General features: G+C 31.6%; 2 protein-coding genes across 2 annotated transcripts; one reads left to right on the forward strand and one right to left on the reverse strand.

The window, feature by feature from the left end:
* The first annotated feature begins 1486 nt into the window (after positions 1-1486).
* LOC145559573 (uncharacterized) lies at positions 1487-7827 on the forward strand. The gene is made up of 9 exons (XM_081620984.1): positions 1487-1984; positions 2634-2664; positions 2776-2924; positions 3784-3994; positions 4079-4150; positions 4402-4569; positions 4781-4876; positions 5735-5857; positions 7526-7827. Exons 1-9 carry the CDS (start codon positions 1965-1967, stop codon positions 7652-7654), a joined length of 999 nt encoding a protein of 332 aa, XP_081477110.1. The 5' UTR covers positions 1487-1964; the 3' UTR covers positions 7655-7827.
* A 653-nt stretch (positions 7828-8480) lies between these two features.
* LOC145559574 (tetraspanin-3-like) lies at positions 8481-14921 on the reverse strand. The gene is made up of 2 exons (XM_081620985.1): positions 14194-14921; positions 8481-9111 (listed from the first exon to the last, which is right to left on the reverse strand). Exons 1-2 carry the CDS (start codon positions 14704-14706, stop codon positions 8767-8769), a joined length of 858 nt encoding a protein of 285 aa, XP_081477111.1. The 5' UTR covers positions 14707-14921; the 3' UTR covers positions 8481-8766.
* Positions 14922-21509: the final 6588 nt, after the last annotated feature.

The following is a 21509-nucleotide window of genomic DNA, read 5'->3' on the forward strand; positions in this document are numbered from 1 at the left end:
ATATGAAAAGTTTTTCAATTAAATTAAATACTACTGCATTATATAGCATTAAAGTTTGACTAATGAATAGTTTTTGTTAAAAAAAATTAAATATTAATACAATTCAATATGGTGAGAGAAGAGAAATGACACATAGGATGACATGTAGTGCATGTGTGGCATATGAGTGACACATGTCGTGAGCATGTTGTCCCCATGAGTTTTAATAATATTATTATATAGATATTGATTCAATAAACAAATCGGGCATCGTACGGGACACCAAACTAGTATTTAATAAAACATATACTCTCTATCTGTCTCCTATTTTAAAGCAAAAGTACCCACATGTTGCATGCATGGTACCTTTTTCACTGTTTTTTTTTTTTTTTTTTTTTTTTTGTGTGTTGGTTTGCGTTGCTAAATTAACTTAGTAAAAATTAATAAAACCGAGGGAATGACAATAAGATAAGTAGTGCAATATATAGCCTTTAGGGCTAAGGATAAGCATTTAATATCTTTCTTTAAATTACTCAGTATTAATTTTGAAATGCATGACAAAATCACGCGTAAATTAGTGTAATTAATGTTATATTATCATTTTATTTTTTATTCTTAGCTTCTTCTGTGTAGTGTAGCCCTAAGGGCTATGTATATATATTTTTTTTTGAATAACTAAGGGCTATGTATATTATTTTCCTAATAAGATATACTCCTAAGATTCCATTCAGGAAAAAAAAAAAAGATATACTCTAAAGGGTTGAATATGCATGGGAAATACTCCTTTTGTCAAAAAATGATCTTCATGTTATGATTTTTCCTTGGTAAAAAATTTTGACAAAAAATGCTTCATTAATATATATAAGAAACTTACAAATTTTTATAAGTGGTCGGTCACACCATTGTATGACCACTTTATCATATAAGCACTTCATTGAGTAATGTGGGTTACGAGTCCCTTATGACGATTAACAAATGGAGTTACTACTATATATAAGTGGTGTATGTTATTAATTTTTTGATAATCAAAATAATATAAAAGGGGTTACCCGAATAAATAAATGAGCTAAATTTCGTTAACACATAATAAGGAAATTGATAGTCATAGTAAATATAATACCAAATCCAAACTTAATATGACTTATACAAATTCATTGAAAAATCAAAACCGCTACACTGATAGCTAACCTCTACCCATTACTCGCTACTCTAACAACTATTCGCTACTTGACCGCTAAAAGCTACCCGTTAGGCCGTTAGTCCGTTACCGCCGCTAATTTTCGCCAAATAGAACCTAAGAGAAAGTCAAGAATTTATAATATTTCTTCTTACAAGTTCATGCTCATCTTAAAACCGTGTGGCCACGAGCAAACTCGTAGAATATCACACATTCACACCCATACAAATTCATACATCAACATAACAGAAAGTGTCTCAGAAGTTTCATGAAAGATGGGCACATGTAATAACTTCCACCACATCTCAAACACACAAAAATGGAAAATTATAGTCAAGTTTTACTCACTCCAAAACAATCTATTTGGGCAACTTAACCTTACTATTTTTGCAAACCTCATATTTTGACGCCTTCACACACCAATTTTGTAACGCTAAGAAATTTACTAATCAACGGTTCATAATCTTTTCGACCCAAAAACAAACAGCTGACTATTTGTACTAATAAACCAATAATATTCCAATAATCTCTTCATTATTTTCTTCTTACCTCTCTAGAAGAAAACCCAAAAAAACAAAAAACAAAAAAAACCAAAAAAACCAAAAAAACAAAAAATTCAAAAATTATTTTATTCATCTCATATTCTTTGAATATTAATAATTTTATAGAATTTTAAAAGTTTCCCATCTTATATTTCTAATTTTTTTGCTTGAAAAACCCAGTTGCAAGAAAGTAACTTTGGTTGATCACAGGGATTGAGCTGTTTGTGTTACAAGAAGTACAAATTTTTTTGGTGAAATAAAGAAATATGGTTCAAATTAAGGAGTTGTATCCTCTATAATTACTTTTTATTTATGCTTCATTTTTAAAGCTTTATTGGATATAGTTCTCTCCTTTAATTGTTGTGTAGTTGATTAGCAATGATCACATTCTTTATTTTGTATTGTAAGTGTTGCATAAAAGCATAATAATCTTCCATCATCTTTGTTGTTGCTAATAGAATTTGCCTTTGTGTTCCTTTTATTACCCTGAGAAAGTTACTACCCCGGTTTAGATTTAGTTGTTACATTACTAGTTCAATTTGTATTATTGTGGTAACAATTCATTTCATAAGGAGGGAGTTTTGTTGTGTGTGTGTTTTTTTTTTTTTTAAAACTGTTAAGCATTTTAGAGTAATTAGGCTTATCATTTAAAGTTTATAAGACATGAGATGAAAATGTCATGGTTTTATACGGTTATGAAATAATTTCAATAAATCTATGTGATTTGAACATAAATATGATATGGTATTCTAGTGCAATAATAGCTGTTACATATCCATGTTTTGGTCGGTTTTATTCAAATTCTGATTGTTACTTGCAGTTGCTAAATAAAGTTATTACTACTATTTTCTATTTGATACATTTCATGATCAATATATTTCCAAAAACTTCCTTAACTCTGACCTGTTGATGGTTTAATTTGGTGTGTCCCTTAGTCGAATTATCATGCCTATGTCACTAGCTGAGGTAAAATATAGAGATTGAGAATGTCCAATTTCTACTGATTGAGTTTCTGAAATTTTGTCTCGAGTTGGTCTAATAATGTTATTTTCCTATCATGTTTTCTGTCATATGCAGTATGAGGTTGCACAAATGTATATGGTTCTAAAAATGCAACAGGAGAATACAACAAATACAGAAGGAGTTGATGTCCTGGAGAATAGACCTTTCGAGGACAACTTAATTGGAAAGGGTCATTACACATCAAAAGTATATAGTTTTCAGAGGTATTATTAAACTCTAACTGTAAATAAGTTAGTAGATCATTCGAGGTTCCTATAAAGATTGTCTGACACTGTGAATGTATGTGTGGATCATTTGAAGACCCCTGTGCTTTAGCAAACATCTATGTGTGCACATTATGTGCTTCCTACTCTTTTCTCCATATCTTTCTTTAATGCATTGGAATGATGTGAAAATTTGGCCATAAATCATAAACAGGAGAAACTTAATTCAATGAGCCACACCAAATTTTAATACTAGAACTAACATGTCTTACAGCTACAGATATCTCAAACAGGACATTTTATTTCATTTGATTTTCGCCTTACATGTGCATACGTGCTTTGTGGACATGTTTACATGATGCTTAGCTGAATTCGCTGACTTCTTTACAGTCGTATTTTGATTTAATCAATAGAACATGATGTAAATTTTCATTCTATTTTAGAACCTATCACCTTCTGATACAGTCTCGTTCATAAACTTTGAGTTGCATCCAGTTTCATTAGTTAATCTTGTCTGGGAGCTTTTGCTTTCTTTTAGAACAAGTCTTAATTTTTCACTAGCTTCTTACAAGCTATAAATTGTAGTAGGTTGCTTATTATTTATTACGTCTTACTCATTTACTCAATCATTTTCTTCTCCTTATTAACCTTTTACTAGTTTAATTTTCTGGCAGCTCTGCTGCCTGTGCACCATGCATGAATTATGCTTTCATAGTCATGGCTGCTTTATATTACATTGCTTCTTATCATTGTAGAAAACTTAAAATCAGAAGTCGCCCTTATTAACTTCTGGTTCTTCTTTAAGTTGCATGGCATTAGCTATTTGTCACTTCATTTACGATATATTCTGCTTCTGCAGCAAAATCCCCTCTTGGCTTACCACATTTGCACCAGCAGATTCCCTCCTTCTAAAAGAGGAAGCCTGGAATGCATATCCAAAATGCAAATCAGGTTACCATATATTCAGAATTTTGTTTTCTTCTCACAAACTTGTTATTCTTATAATTTATACTGATATGAATGTTCTGTCTATATGCTACTGGACCTGGCCTGGAACTCCAGTGATTAAGGTAATTATCCTGCTGATATAATCTTGAATTTCTTTTTTGTTTCTCTTTGTTGATACATCTGCTTACTAAGTACTTATTATACAGTGTTCAAGCTTGAGCAAGCTGCTTCTTACTATTGATACGATTCACGTGGCAGATAATGGAAAATCAGAAAATGTAGGTGTTATTGAACTTGTTGCTATAGCAGACTTTCTATGCATTCTAGTTTCATATGGACTCGTGATTACATACTTGAGCTACATAGTGAAAAAATAACATCAACTGTCTAAACACGCTTCTTAATAAGTAAAGAGGACATCTATGCTAAAAGAGTAAAAGTGATATTAGCAATGCATGTATATCTTGTTCCAAGTCACTTGTGGACTGCACTGGCCTCGGACCACTGACTTGTAGTTGTAATTTTACAGGTACACGGTCTAAATAAAGATCAGCTGGCATCGAGGCAGGTGGAAATTATTGATATTGCATCATCTGTTAGGGACTATTGGAGCTATTTGGTTGGTAGTTGTAATGTCGATTTGTCCAAATTTAAATCAACAAGGACCAATCGTGGACCTTTAGTGGAAGGCTGGAGAGTAAGTCTACAATTTCTCACTCTGTAGATTGAAGTAGGACCTCGTACCATCAACTCATTTATCCTTGTATAAATTTAAATACTCCATAATTTTATAGAAAATTGATTGTTAAGTTAATGCCCAATACATAGATCATATACTCCATAGTATTACTAAAAGTTTTTTATAAGGCTCTTAATGTTGATATTTGGGCATTTGTCGATGTATGCAGGATCGCTGCAACCCTGTTATGACAGCATATAAATTAGTAACGGTTGATGCTCCATACTGGGGCTTTGGTAAACGATTGGAGCAAGTGCTGATGGCAGTAAGTGGCATCAATCCTTATTGTACTTTTACATACAGTTATAGTTGCAGTGTCTTTACCTGATTTCCTTAGAACTAAGGTTATGATAGGTTTGGTAGTATTGATATGATCGGCTAACACAGGCAAAAAAGGGGTACTATCTAAATTGCGAAGAAACTGATAGTTTAAAGTTTTCATCTTATTATCATGTGATTTCTTATCACAACCATCTTAAAGTCAATAAGCAACTAAGCTGAATATCTCATGACCTAAGAGATACTGCTTTGGTACGTTAAACCTTTTGTATAGGTCATAAGTAACATATGCTTTGTATATAATGTAGTGCTTAGGCTAAAAGGTCGAAGTGCAATTTATTTTCTGGCCTGCAATGGGTCTTGTATAGAATAAAAGTGACCCCATGTTACGACTCACTAGTTAATCAGCACTCTGTCTCGAGACTCACTGAAGTTACAACAACTTTGATTTCTTGTACGATATATGACACATTGGTTCACAGTTACAAACATATGTTGACCTCAAACATAAACATATGATCACCAATTTTCTTACAAACGTATGTTGACCTCAAATATAAACATATGATCACCAATTTTCTCTAATCAGTTAAGTGTGATAGTACTACTTTATACAAGGGCACTTACTTTTAGCTGTTGAGATTTTCGTTAATGCTGTTAGTTTTTTAAGCTGAATACATGTAGTTTGCAAAAGCATTTCTGGAAGGTTTTAGCTAATGGCAAGGTTGCAAGTGTTGTGTCTTTAAATGTCTGAATATTATTATTATTATGGTTAATCTGAAATAAGTTGGCCAGTTTTTTGTACTTTGTATGCATACTTATGTACCTGCAAACTCTTTGAAAGGGTGAGAGGGCGCTTTTTCTTGAAACACACAGCAATATTTTTGCCTGGATTGACGAGTGGCATGGGATGAGCATTGAAAAGTTGCGAGAGCTTGAGGAACAGCTTTATTCATCATCAAATGAGGTAGGATTTGTTTATTTAAATTTGATGCAGATAGAACGCGCTTATTCACCTCACCTGTAACATTCTGTTACTCTTCTAACATTAAGTTCAGTCGTTCAGAAGTATGATAACCTCATTATAACCTGGCAGTTCCGGCTATACCCTGAACTTGCAAAAGTTTTGTGTGCTTGCTGCTTTTTAACCAATAATCTCCAGGCACTTGAGAACTTGTTCATTTTAATAGAACTTTGTGAGAACATGCTGGATTTTTATTTTTTTCCCCCTGAAATTTGGTGAATTTTCTGCCTTTAATACTGTTAATTGGTCCTTTAAAATGGATGTTGAAAATCAGCATCTTGTAATATAAGGCTTGGAGATTAAGATGTTTGTACATGGGGGTTTTCCACCAGATTACAATGATAATTTCTGACCATATTCAGGTCTACTTATCCTCAGGTGCTAGCAAAAATGTAATCTTTAGATCCTTATTGAAAGAGTTCAAGTCTCCTCTTAGGCTCATAAAAGGGCATGATTGTATTATCAATACATCGGCTAGATAACCTATTTGAATGCGACCTATGTGAGGCCTTATAGCGGCTTTCTAAGCTAGGCTTGTTTCTTGTATGTTAGCCTGTTGGTCATTTCTAAAGATAAGTACTCTTTCAGTCTTTCCAATCTTCCATCCAGTACTATTCTTAGTTTTACGGGTCATGGGATGTTAAGAAACAGTTGCTAGCGTTTTACTGTAACGTACGTTTTGATCTCCCGAGATGGCCCTACTTAGAAAGAGAGTGATAGGAGGGATGTTTGAGAAATGTACAAATCTCACTGAGTCTTATGGTGAATTCTAATTGTATTTGTGTCCTTGATTATTATGAAGGATTGAAATAATGTGGTTATAATATTGCGTTGATTTGCATTGTTGCAAGTACTGCATTGCACACTGCAATTTGATGCTGCTGCTACTTTGTATGTAGGTTGAATGGTTGGTAGGACAAAAGCTATTTTGCCTTAAATTTGATACCCTTTTCCCTATATTTGGTATCATTGAACACAAGGAATTTGTTTGAGATTTATAAAACTATAATCTATGCTCATTTGGTATAGAGAGAATCACAAGGGCAATGATGTGTAGACGGGATTTAATCCTAAGACTTGAATATCACCCCCCTCCCCCTCCCAAAACTTTTACCTACAAAAATAGCTGGCATCCATACGACAAAAGCATTTGTGCCTTGGTGCATTGTCATCTCATTTAGCAACTTTTGTCGATTTTCTATGTTGCAAGTTGTTCCCTCTTTTACTCATTTCTTACTCGTTATTACTTGTCACTTAAACATACACACACACACACACACACACACCGATGAAATATTAATAGTCACACCGTTAATAACAAGAGTATATATAAGTGAATAAGTAGATGCAGCTTTGAGTCTTTAGTTAAGGGAGTAGTAAGACCTCATTCTTCAGGTTCTTAGAATATTGCATATCTTGATCATAGGGCTTTCTTGTGAAGTTGCTTAATTAATGAGTTTTCGACAAACTCTAGACAGATTATCTGATGCAAAGTTTCTCGGTTCGTCGTATGATGTACATTTCATGTCTCTTCGTATGTATTATTCTAATAAGAACTGGTTAAAAGTGACTTATTCATAATATATTTGTTGCAATTTTTTTTTGGAACAGGGTAGTATGATACCAGTGCCTCTGAAAACTATGGATGCTCTCGATCGAAAATGTTCACTGGAGTGTAAGGATGCAAACTCTCAGCTTAAGCCCGAAGACCAAAACTTTGCTCTTGCAATGTCTGATTGATAGTATAGTCTCCTCTGACCCAATCCATACTTTGAGAACACTAGGAGAAATAATGATAATTTTGTTATAGAAAGTGTATTGAATTGCATCTTGTTATGTTGTAATTGTCTTGTATAAATCCTCGTGTCCTCTATAAATATTCTTTTTAGCAAATGAGAATAATGAGTTATATAGATTTTGGTTTCAAAAAAAAAAAAAAAAAAAAAAAGTCATATACTTCATCCGTTTTCTTTTACTTGCAACACTTCCCTAAAAAGGAAATGTCATTATAAAAGGAAAGTTACTAGGAAAAACTATACTATTTCCCTATTTAAAGCACATGTCCCACTAAATTACACTCCTAACAACTACTCATCCTATTTTAAAGTTTATTATATCGTAAACCCGTCTTTCTTAATTACCGCGCTAAAGGGTGTGTTGCATCTAAAAGAAAACGGAAAAAGTAAATTTTAGTGGAGAAAAAAGGCATAAAGTATCTGTAATTTAATTGAATAGATGCATGTGAGTACTTTTGTAAAATGAGAATACATTAAGAGTAAGAACCATTATCCATCATGAAATTATGAGGAACTATGAATATTTCAAAATAACAATAACTAAGCGATTCAAACAAATAAAGGATTAGGGGTGTAATAAAAAAATTGTTAATTTTTCAATTACAATCATATTGTTTAGGTTTGCTGAGTTGATCTTTAACAAATTTTACTTCAGTGTAATTTTATGTCTACCAAATAACCACTTAATCGCAGTAACATGTTTCTTAGCGCTTTAACTCTACATTGATATATTTCTGTGTATTAGTTTAGCTTTGTTAATGGTCCAAATGTAACAAAAGAGCATATATTTCTACAAATTTAAGCTATTTCATGATGGATACAAAGTTCATACACTCCCCAGTTCGGAGATCCACAAAATAGTTACATATATTGATGATAAAGTACATCCCTTGTACAATCTATACGCCAAACCAATCCCTCCATACAAAAAACCTTGAGAAAAAACAAAATGACATTCGCCAAATATGAAGCCATGGAGAACGTACATACAACCCCATTTCTGTCCCAATATATTTAAACAACAGAAATCGCTACATACCACAATGATAGATGGTTTTAGAAATGCATTGCAGTAGGATGTGACTTGGTCATCCTGGTTTCGCCATAGGACTCGTCGTTGTCCATCCTCTTGTTGTTTCGGAGAGCTGCATAAGCAATAACATAGAAGATGACAAGGAGTATTAGTACGACGATATTGATCACAGACACCTTTCTCCAGCTGTGCTTCAGGCTTGCGAGAACACCAGCCTTGCAGGAGTCACAACCGTAACACAACTGTCGTTGGTCATTGCTCCATCTTGCACAGTCTGAGTTGGTTCCTACGAGCCCGCCTCCTGGTCCCCATAAGGTTTCATTCACATATCCATAACCACAATCTGTTGGTGGCTTGCAACACCCAGACTGCCAAAATGGCCAGAGATACACAGAGAGTCAGAGATATTGTAAGCATCATTAGTACTAAAGTTATAATACGAAGAAAACATACTTATTTAACCAGTAGCTAATCTTACATACAAGTCATTTCTCCAGAAGCAATTAAGCTAGAAAATAGATTGATCGATCCAGTTTTGGTTTCAGTTTAGAACGAGTCATTTTTCAGGTTTGCAGTAAATTAGTTAATTATGGATTTAATTCGACATACAGTACTTATTTAAGGGTCGAATCAATCCATTTACAACTCGAGCCAGAATTGAGCTAATCCAGTTTCAGGTAAATATAGTAAGAAATATATAAATAGCATTTTTTACATGGATCATATGATATTAATGAGCCACAGTAATAAATGGTATAATAAGCTTCTGGTTAATGTAGGGCCATATGTGGTTGGATTAAAGAGATTGTATTCCATGAATGAATAATAGAATGACTTTGTCGACATGAAATTAGTGCCAAATTTGATTGTAAAAAGAAGAGTTGTTGCTTACAGGAATACATATGGTTTTGAAGACAGGAAAATCAAGGGTTAAAATAGCTACAGGAAAAAGATAGATTGTGTTTAAGCAGTAACTGATGTAAGCCACAAGAAAAGAAAAGTACTGGGACCCAAGTCTTTTCATGTTGTAGTTGAAAACAAAAAAGAATTAAACTAACAAGTTCACGTAACACCCTCTAAATCGACACTAAAATACCTACGGAGTAACAAAAACCGACATAAAGTTGCTTATAAGAGATAAAAAAAAAAAACTCTACTCCGATAGTTTTATTTGGTGTTAAATACGGAGTAGTAAACATGTTAGCTATTTCGCGTTACTCATAGAAAAAGGATGACGAACATAGAAACAACTAGGTAGCTCTTAGAGGTACTTTTCTATATGGGTTGTCAAACATATGGGATATGGCCCTTCAAGAAGTCATACATCACCTAAATTGGGTAATGAGCAACTTTCCTGTGTTTGAAAAAAACAAGAATACACCGTTTTAATGATGCAGGAAGCATCGTTATTTTTGTTTGCAAAGTTCTCAACATATTTTCATGGAACTGCAAGTCTGCAACTGTATGTGTTATGTTGTTTGTAAAGAGTGGCCCACTAGAGCGTTAGAATATATGTACCTTATACAGTCCTCAACTAGAAAAGGCCCAATTTAGCACTGTAATCACTTTTTAATTTAACATTAGACCCTTCATATATCTTTTTTTCAGTTACAAATTAGACTTTATAGATGCATCGCAATAATTTATTTGTGAATTCATCAAAGTAACCTATATAGAATTATAGATGCATCAACTGCTTATATTAGTGGGCTAAGCCCTTTGGGAGTGGACTGAAGGATACGGAATCCCCAATCCCTACCCCAAATTGCTTCTAGTGAGGTTTTATATCACAACCTTAATACAAACCGCAATTTCTATGTTACTCTTGGAGTACAATGCACATGGTGCTCAAGGTTTATAAAACTTACGTTATTTCATTGTTAACTTTTTATTATTTTAGTTTATATATATGTTATTTTGAAATAGGTATATGTTATTTTATATTTGCATATTCTTTTTTTATATTCAACATCGATTATTTCATTGTACACCAATTTTATAAAATTCATGTTATTTTGATATAAACTTCTTATTATTTCAATTTATATACATGTTATTTTTAGATAAGTACATGTTATTTCATTCTTGTATGCTTTTTTTATACATGCTATTGAAGTATATAAGTAAATAACACAACATTTAAAGAAAATAACATGAGGTTTAAGCAAAATAACTCTAACATAATTGGTATGGAGTACATGATCCAGGAGTATGTAATACTAATTGATACAAACCTTTGTACTAGATGGTTGCTTGATAATTGTGTTATCAATATGATTTGATCCAAATCTATATTGTCCAAAACATCACAAATATGCAGTATTTCAATGATGACTTTAAATTCTAAACAAAGCTTGAACTAGGATATTAATACTATATATATACATGAATTTATCTAAAATCACTGTTTTATCAATAATAAGTTCATGACTATATGCCAATAAAGCCATAAGTTATTCAAGAGAAAAGCCCAACAATAGGCCATAAGTATACCTAACTCTAACTTTAAGAGCATTAATCTTTAAATTAAATGACATTTTCCACCACGTTGACCTATCATACATTGGTTTGGGTTTAAACTAAAATATCTATAAGAATTATGTAGTGAGTAAACTCATAGTTATCATGATATTGTTAAATCTATCCAAATCAAATTTTCTCAAAGTGTTATAATATCTTACTTGACCTTTGTCTTGATTGATTTGCATGATGTATGAGTGTTCGTATGAGTTTATGTCTTTATGACATCTCACCAACCCAAATCATGTAATAGGGATTTTTTTTAAAGCATTACTTTGACTATTTACTTCTCTTCTGCAAATTTTTCGCTAGATACGTGAAGTGTATGACATCTTGCCAACACTTGACTATACTTCATTTGTCCTTTCAACATTTGGTTAGAATTAAATGAAAATTACTCCCCTGTTTCTATATACAATATTCAATTTTGGGCACGTAACTTTAGAATATGAATTGTAGTAGGATATTGTTGATTAAGATCAACATAAAAATATAGTATAAATATGTAGTAATTTATTGTTTAGGGTAAGTAGATGAAAACTTAGCTGGAGTAAAATACTACTTTCGTTGCTATTTAGTTGCAACAAAAAAATATTTTATATCTCATAAATAATGAGTACCCCTTTATTGCAATTAAAAATAACGAATGTGGTAGGATATTTGATTTAAGTATATTAAGAATTAGTATGATGACAAACCCTTTGCCCAAATAAAATAGGAAACTTTTATTTAAAGATAATTTTATGTAGAGATGAAAGGAGTATAAAAATAAATAATCTTTTTAAGAAAATCAAGTTGTTTTAGTGTGAAATTTCAAAATACCACTTTCATAAACTTTTACTACTTTCTCCCTTCCAAAAAAAATTGCAACATGGAGGGAAAGCATAAGAATAAGAGTGTAGTTTAGTTTAATCTTATCTTAATTTGAACTTATATTATTTGTAAATATAATCATTTTAACACTTATTCTTTTAAATTAAATGGAATAAGATGAGCAAAACATCATCTGATTTTGTAAGAAAATTATTTTCTCCTCTATATTTTTGCATGAAAAGTCATGCACTTAACAAGTAGACATGTATAAAATACTAATAAAAAAACTTCAAATAGAAGTACTCGTGTATAATTATTGGTATATATCAAATATATATTCATTTGTCTTTTTAGATAAAGTGGCCTTTGGGAAACAAGTTGGGGTCAAACGAAGCGTAAAGAAGGTAGGTAAAGTGAAACGGACTATTTTAGACTCCATGAACTAGAAAACAAACAAAGGGCAAACGAATGCCTTCTCAGCAAGATTCCAAATACCTCAATTTACTATTTTTCGCCGTGAAATAGACACAATAAAGTAGCAAATGCATGTATATTCAATCACATATTCAAAAGCAAAAAAGAAAGAGAAAAAAATATCCCATACGTAATAGTAATATTAGTAGTTAAAGCTTGCTTTTATTAGTGGAATATTCTATACACCTAGCCCCACACACAAATATTTGTTTATATCATCATTTTATGAAAACTCGAACCTCCTCAAAAACAAAAGGATTGCTTGAGCTTCAAATTCTATTATAAACCCGAGCACAAAAAATCTAATGAGATCGACGCCATATCCACTAGCCAAGTGTAACTTTGTTGTAATTACAGTTATATGGATATAAATCTTTAGTTTAGTGGTGACGGGTAGGATAAACTTTTCATCTTTTTGGTCTTTAAAAAAGCTAACAATTAGGATTCATTTTTTCGATCTTGCAATAATTTTCAACACATATATTTGTATTATATAATCATATATTGCTATGCCTAGTTGACTAAATCATTAATCTACGTTATATAGACATGCAAGAGTCCAAGTAATTTCCCATTTTAATGTTTTAAAATATCTTCATTCATCTCTAATTTAGTGATGGTGCATGGCCCTCCACACCTCATCCCATGTGATGCATCCCAAATACTGCATTCATTAACAGATAAGCTTTCACCATGATGAACCATACTCTCTTAATAATAAACTTTTATAAACAAAATCAATCACCAATCTAACTTAAAGTTAACATATTTATTAGTATTACTACCCATTCACGCAACATTAATTTCTTTTTTGAATTTTACTTGTTGTACTACAACAATTATTTCGTACCAATAAAGATTGGATCTGAATTACCCGACTCAAACTTTAACTATACATAGATGGCTAATACCCATAACGTCTAATTCGGAGTAATAGGTCTCGAATCTTATTAAACCCGATCCTAGAATCAAAAAGACTTAAAGGAAGGGTACAAGTACAACGACTCAAATGTGAGTATGCAACCTGACTCAAAACAACCCCAACGTGATTTAATTTGAACCAAATTTCATATGAATCATTATTTTTATTAAAAAAAAGTCTCATAATAATTTGGATGACCCAATAAAACAGAAAGAGAAGAAAAACAGTTTCACTTTTCTTTTGCCCAATCATTTTAGATTGGAAAATTTTAAATAATTGAGGTTTGCAAATTTTTATAATAATTGAGGGTTAAAGTATGTATTGAATGTAGCATACTGTGTCAGTAATTGCTAAAGTTAAATTTCAACCGCCATAAATTTTTCCAATATTTGTAGCATACACCTCAGAACAAACTATTGCATTCATCATTTTTCATTTTTAATAAATAAAAATCCAATCAACCAAAAAGACAGCAAATAGTGACACAACTTGTAATTTTTAAATCCAAACAAAATAAAACTTAAAACTAAATATATTTCTAACAAATAAAAAAGACCCTTGAATCCAATCAAATAATCAGATAAAATAAGTAAAGCTCAGCAAAAATTAAAAAGGTAGTAGTAATTAACAACTAAATTGTATACTAGTACTAATTACCCTTTTAATTAAGAAAATTAATACCCTTTAATTAAAAAATTATAAAAAAAAATGAAGAAATTACCTCAATAGGACTAAGTTTTCTGGAGAAGAACATATCAGAAGTTTCAGGAACACCATGAAAAGTCCGACCCATTTTACTACAAACCCTTGAATCCCTAATACAAGAGCTAAGTTTAGCCCAATAACCCGGATCCGAAACCTTCCTTTCAAGCCAACCCGAATAATCCTCCAAATTATACTCCAAATAAGCCCGGTTTAAAACGGGTCGACCCGACCCTTTATCCGTCACAGCATAGGCAAAAACAACGAACCCGATTAAGGCGGCGATGATGAAGAACATTGCCCACATGTAAAGGTACATGAGGAAAGTGTTCCTGTAACATGAGCCAGCAAAACCAGCTAGTGAAACCACCATTAATGAAACCCCAATTACTATTAATGGCCATTGAAGAAATTTCATACAATCTGTTGAGTTTGCTTTGCTACTTAGCCATATTCCTCCTGCTAATATTGGGATTGAGAGTAGAAATGTTAGGAAGTTTACTACTCCTATTAAATGGTTGCTTGCTCTCATTTTTTGTTTTTATTTTTTTTGGAAATTTTGGTGGAATATTTGGAGAAAACTAAAGAAAAGATGTTGAGGTGTTGGCTTTTATGGGGAGTTTGGAGGTTTTTGAATTTTTAAAAATAAAATGTGTTTTTCTTTTTTATTTTATTTTATTTTTATTTGATGATTTTGGTTTTTGGGTTTTGATGTAGAGTGTGTGAGTGTGTATGGTGTGAAACTGTTTGTTTGTCTATATAAGGTAGTGTGTGAGATGCAAGGTTTGCGGAGGAGAATAGGATATTTTTTTTATAAGGGAGGGTTAAAGTGGACGGTGATGCCTCGGGGGGTTGCTTCCGAGGTTACGGGGCACACGGTAATTGGCGAGCCGGTTAGATTTGTTAAAATTGACTCGATGTGAATTATCTTACTACGCATTATTATTATGAGATGAGTTAAGGTAAATACGAAGTATAAAAATATTAGTTATAGTCGATAAATTTAGATAACTCGATTTTGATGTGAATTGAAAATTAATTTTAACTAAATGAAGCTGGTGCGATGCACGGTTCGATCTATTTTTTTTTAAAAAAAAAAGTTATTTTATTAGTTTTACGTAATATATCATTTTCTCCTTATTTGTTTTAAAATATTAGATAAAATTCCTAATCTCAAAAGATAATATTTCGTATTTAATTAATGTAACCATTAAAATCTCATTGGTCAATTATACTTATGTGGCACTTGAATTATTTATTGGATATAACTATAATTTATAATCCTACGCGACACATTAACTAATCTTATATTAGGTGGCATTATCCTATTGTAGCGTTTTAAAAATATTAATCCTATGTGGCGCTCTAATAATTTTTTTTATACAAATTTTTGTATGTGGCTTGCCACACGGTGTGGCCAGCCACAATTTTTATTTTATTTTATTTTAAATACCACAACTCTTCTCTCTCCTTTTTTCTTAGCTTCTTCTCCAAGTCAAATCACACATCACCAACAACCATATCTCTACTCCACCCATTTTCTCTCTCCTATTTTCTTAGCTTCCTTTTCAAGTCAAACGACACATCACCAACAACCATATCTCTACTCTACCCATTTTCTCTCTCCTCTTTGCTAAATTGCTACAATTAAAACCCGAAATTGTAGAAATTGGGTGTCAAATTGTTGTGAAAAATTGTGATTAATTATCCTTAAGATCATGAACAACATTTGAAGTAGTGAAATCGATGAGAACCAAAGAAATTTGAGCTCCTTTTCTTCGTGAAATCTCAAATCGAACATTCGACGTCAAAAATTGTAGGGTGTTACTAGTTTGGTCAGGGGTTACTTGTAGGGTGTTACTGGTTTGATCAGGGGTTACATGTAGGGTGTTACTAGTTTGGTCAGGGGTTACTTGTAGGGTGTTACTGGTTTTGGTCAGGGGTTACTTGTTGGGTGTTACTGGTTTTGGTCAGGGATTAGGTTACTTGTAGGGTGTTACTGGTTTGGTCAGGGGTTACTTGTAGGGTGTTACTGGTTTTGGTGTTACTGGTTTTGGTCGGGGGTTACTTGTAGGGTATTACTGGTTTGGTATGGGGCCTACAAGCAACCCCCCCCCCCCCCTTTTTTTTTTTTTTGAAACCAACCTACAAGCAACCCTTGAATAAGTAACAAGTAACCATTAAATACGTAATTCATACAAGTAACCTTTGAAGTAACTCATATAAGTAACCCTTGAATAAGCAACTCATACAAGTAACCCTTGAATTAACCCATACAAGTAACCCCTAGAAAAAAAAAGTACCCTTGAAAAAAAAATATAAGTAACTCTTGAAAAAAAATATACAAGTAACCCCTGAAAATACAAGTAACCCTTGAATAACTAATCCATACAATTAACCCCTGAAAAAAAAAATACAAGTAACCCCTGAAAAAAAAAATACAAGTAACTCCTGAAAAAAAAAATACAAGTAATCCCTGAAAAAAAAATTACAAGTAACTCTTGAAAAAAAAATACAAGTAATGTAATCCCCCGTATTTTTAAATATTTTATAAATGAAAATTTATTTTATTTATAATATTTATTTGTTATTTTTCATAATTTAATTTCAAAAGTTTCAAATTATTAATCTGGGTCGAAATTTATTTGAACGAATTATTTTATGCACCTTTATTCTACAATTTATGTCCAATTACACAAGCCTAACCTATTTGTAATCGACCCATTATTTTTATGAGGCCCAATCTTCGTATTTACCCTACAATTCTCTCCTATAAATAGTAAAACCCCATGAATCCCCAAAAAATTTCCCACACAAAAAGGTTAGTCTTATTTTCATCCTCCTTTGTTTCATTATTTTGCTTAATGTTAATTTAATTGTTTTGGGTTTTGATTTTAGTATAAAGATTATATTTTTAGTATCAAATTATATTTTAATGGTATAAAGATTATAAATTTCAGATTATATTTATGTTATAAATTTCATATTTTATGAATTATAAACCTAGGGTTTCAATTTATTGAAAATCATGATTTTAGGGTTTTTATGAACAATTGATTTAGGGCTTTTATAGTAATGATGTTTTGAAATTTTGGTGATTATAAGTACTAATTAGTTTAACTTAATTCCAGATTGTTTTGAACACTTAAATTCGTGTTTTAATTTTAAGATTTTCGTTCATTAATATTAATCCCGTTTTAATCCCGATCAAGTTCTGAACTCATCCGATTTTGACAAAGAAGTAGTATTTTCCATGTGGAAACAACGTTTTAAGAAAGTCTCACTACCTTTGGTAGTGAGCACCACCCTCTCGTGGCCAAATTCAGCCTCTAAATATGATTTTCGGGCAGTTTTTGATTTTAACGAAGTTTTTTTTATACTTAAAATATTATCCTTGAGTTTGATTAATAAAATTAATTATGTTTAAAGTTAATTAAGCATAAATATAATTTTTTTTATTGAAGTTTTAAGTGCTGGAAATAGTTCCTAAGTACTACTTTTGATGTTTTATAAAGAGGGTTTAATCACCCATTAAAAAGGGAGATTATTAGGGGTTTTAAAATAATTTTCAGATTTTTATTAGACTTTAAACTTGCTGTAATTTCATGTATAAGAGTGTATTTTAAGGTTTTTATGAATAAAATTTAAAGAACTATATATAAGCCTTTAATTTTAAACTAAAGGGAGGGTTTTAAAGTGTTGTTTGATTTGGATTTTGAAGGTTTTAAAGTAAGTTAGTGTTGCTGTAAATTTGATTGATTGGGTATTGATTGAGATGTTATTGTTTGGTTTAGGAGAGGAGTCTATTGAAGGTGAAATCTAGTTTTTAAGTGGCCAACCGAATTGTTTACACGAGGTACGTACATGTCTACTTCGTTGTAAGTAGTATCATGTTTAGGTACCAAAGAAAAGAACTTAGTTTCATGATTAGAGAACACTTGGATGAAAATTGTTTGGTTATACATTTAATTAATTCATGTGCTTATGTTTATGAGACATGTTTTGGTGAATTGATTGTGTTTGTATGGAATTATGGATGCAAACATGTTGAATTATATTGGATTAATTGTTTGTATGGAAAGTTGATACAAGCATATTTTTATTGGATCGGTTTGTTAACCACATTTGGATTATTAAAGGATTGAAATTGAATGGTTTAAGTGGAATGAATTTATTAATTAATCCACAAGGTTGTTATTTATTTTATTACTCAATCATGAATTGTTAGTATGTTGAGTAAAGGTGGATTAAGCCGAAATGGCTAGGTGAGTTGACTATGTTCAACAATTTGGATAATTTGGAAGTTTAATGAAATTAAAAGTCAATTTGTGATGTGATCACCCTTGTCCTAAATAAGATTAAAAGTAAATTGATGTATGATTTTTTATGTATGGTCTATTTGATTGAGTCGGCTATTAATTAAAATTGTAATCACGTAAGTGAAACATGGATGAGCAATAAAACTCTAGAAAGCGTGCACTTCTAGAGTATTGACAATTATGGGTTGGGGTACACGGTGGTAGCCCGTGGCTTTCCGAGGCTTGTTTGATCAACATGTCCTCTTTTCTTTTGGTATTTACATTTTTATTTTATAATGAAAGTTAGATGGGATCCTAGACTAACTTTGTGAGAATGGAGTCGCGCCCATTCTTGCATCGCGCTAAACTTTTATTTTAAATGGTCATTTGGGACCAAAATGATTTGATGGATTGGACAACCTCGTCTATTGATTACTCCAAACTAAATTAATTAAATTAAGTATAAAGAGTCAAGTGTTTGGAATTTATTAGCAAGTATGTTGAGTCGTTTGAATTGTTTAAGTGTAGAGTCTTGATTAATGAATTCGAGTTATATATTTATTTACTTTAACTAGTTGAGCATGCTAGATTTTGTGCGTTGTAGCTTGTATGTACTCAGCTTTGCTGATTGCGTGCTTTTGTGTGTTTTCTTTTGGTCATGGCCTTCGCCTTTCAATGACCTTGTGATGATCAATTATTACACTTGTATTATTGGGGAGCAGTATTGCACAGGTTAGCTTGATGATGTGAAGTTCGGGGATTTGACATAGGCATTGTCAAGGGATTGGTGTGATTGAGAGTATTCGTTCTTTGTGTTGAACTTATTTATGTTTTGCTATTTCATTTATGTTTTGGGATTTTGAATATTGATTTGGTTTTAAAGAAGGGCCTTTATGGTTCCAATTTGTAAGCTTTGACTTATTGGTTTTCTAAATTATATTATTTTAATATTTAAGTTAGATTTCCGCTGTAATACTTTGATAAAGCCTTAACGTTTTAACACGTGGCGGTAACATGCCAATGGTTCTCCTCTATTTTTATTTAAAGTAAGTGGTTTGGAAATGGGAGAATTATTGGGGTGTTACAAGTAACCCCTGAAAAATACAAGTAACCTTGATAAAACCAGTAACCCCGTTATGCGCGTAAACAGTAACCCCGTTATGCGCGCGTCAGAATTCGTTATTTTTACTGACTTGGCAGCAGGCCACACAGTGTGGCCTGCTGCACCAAAAAGGCTCTGTTTTTTTTATGAGCTAAAATATGTTGTATATTTAGATAAAATTCATAATATTAAAAGATAATATTTCATATTTAATTAATTTAAACTTAAAAATCTAATTCGCCAATTTTGCTTACAAGGCATTTGAATTATTTAATTCTAAAAGAAATTAATAATCTCTTATTTAATTGGCTACTACTAAGATTTATAATCCTACATGGTGCGCTGAGAAAATTAGATCCTACGTGGCTCTCTAAAATCTCGGGAAAAAACTCCCCTTTTTATATATATATTAGATTGACAAAAGAATAAGGAGAAATACTTTCACTCTAATATATGACACGAGGTTTTAATAATTTTATTTTTGTGACCCGAGTTTTAAAACTTTTCCATTTGGTGAAATTTTAATCAATAGGGTTATATTTTGAAACAAGTATGATGACAAACTTGTAAATATTGAGATTTTTTTTTTTTTTTTTTTTTTTTTGGTGTACAGAGAACCGCAAGGGTTAGTCATGTAGACTGGATATGATCTCACGTCTTAAGTTTCACCTTTTAAGACTTTAACTAATTAAGTTAGTTGATTTATCCTTGACATATGTATAAAATTTCACTAGAAAACAATTTTTTAATGGTAATTTAAAATGCAACCACATTAAATGATACTTCCTTCGTTTCTATTTAATTGACGCGTTTGATTTAGACACATATATTAAGGAGAAGAGAGAGATTGTGAGAGAGAATGAAAAAGCAGGTGGGGTAGCTTGTAAATGCTAGGTAAAAAAATTACTCCAAAAGGAAACGTGTGAACTAAAAAAAAAACTTTCTAAAAAGGAATACGTGTTAATTAAAAAGAAACGGGAGTAGTATTACTTATATGGCACTTTTTAATAAACTTAAAAAGAAATGTCTTTCTCGCTTGTTAGATATTTAGATAAACTACTTAATATTAAAAGATTATATTTTGCTTTTAAAATAATCAAATCTTAAATCACTATATGTTTATTAGCTACATGGCAATTGAATTTAAATTCTCAAATCTCATTTGTCATATTGCTTATGTAGCGATTGAATTTTTAAATTCTAAAATAAATGTAATATCTTTTTTCATTGTTTGAAATAATACCCTTGGTAATTTAGAGCGTCGAATGTTCCCGAAAAATTCCTTTGAATTAGATATTTTCTCTATTTTTTAATTGCATCATTTTCCTTTTTAAAAATTTGCATATTAAGAGCATCTGCAACGCCTAAACACCACCCTCCCGAAAGACCTTACATTATCTCCATTTTTGGGTTCCACCATTGTGGGTATGTTGCCCAAATACAAAAGTTTTGGGGATGCTCAAAAATTGGAGCACCCTCCCAAATTGTTACACCATGTACATGTGATGTGTGGGTGCATGTAGAGGTGTCACTTCGGGTGTCCGAGTCGAGTTTGGTGAGATCGGATCAGGTCTTTGAGTCATGCTAAATTATTATGTCCAATCGAAATATAAATCACATTTTTTTCAGGTCGGTTTCGGTTTGGGTCGATCAGGTTAGGTTTTGGCACCTCTAGGTGCATGATTCTAATAGCTACTCGTTTTATTTATTATTTAGGTTTAATAAATAGTTGACACTTGTCATGATTACATTAAATGAAGCCTCCATGTTTAAATAAGTGAAATGATTTGATTTTTTGTATTATTCATCTAATTCAACTTGACTAATATTTGTAATTCATACATAAAAATTAATAGTCTTATGTACTTGTTGGAATCATCTCAGTGAATAGTTTATTAATATTCAATTGTTATAAACTTTACTTATTGATAATTA

The sequence above is a fragment of the Chenopodium album genome, chromosome 9 (genome assembly GCF_948465745.1).
Source record: "Chenopodium album chromosome 9, dcCheAlbu1.1, whole genome shotgun sequence".
NCBI classification, from domain to species: Eukaryota; Viridiplantae; Streptophyta; class Magnoliopsida; order Caryophyllales; family Amaranthaceae; genus Chenopodium; species Chenopodium album.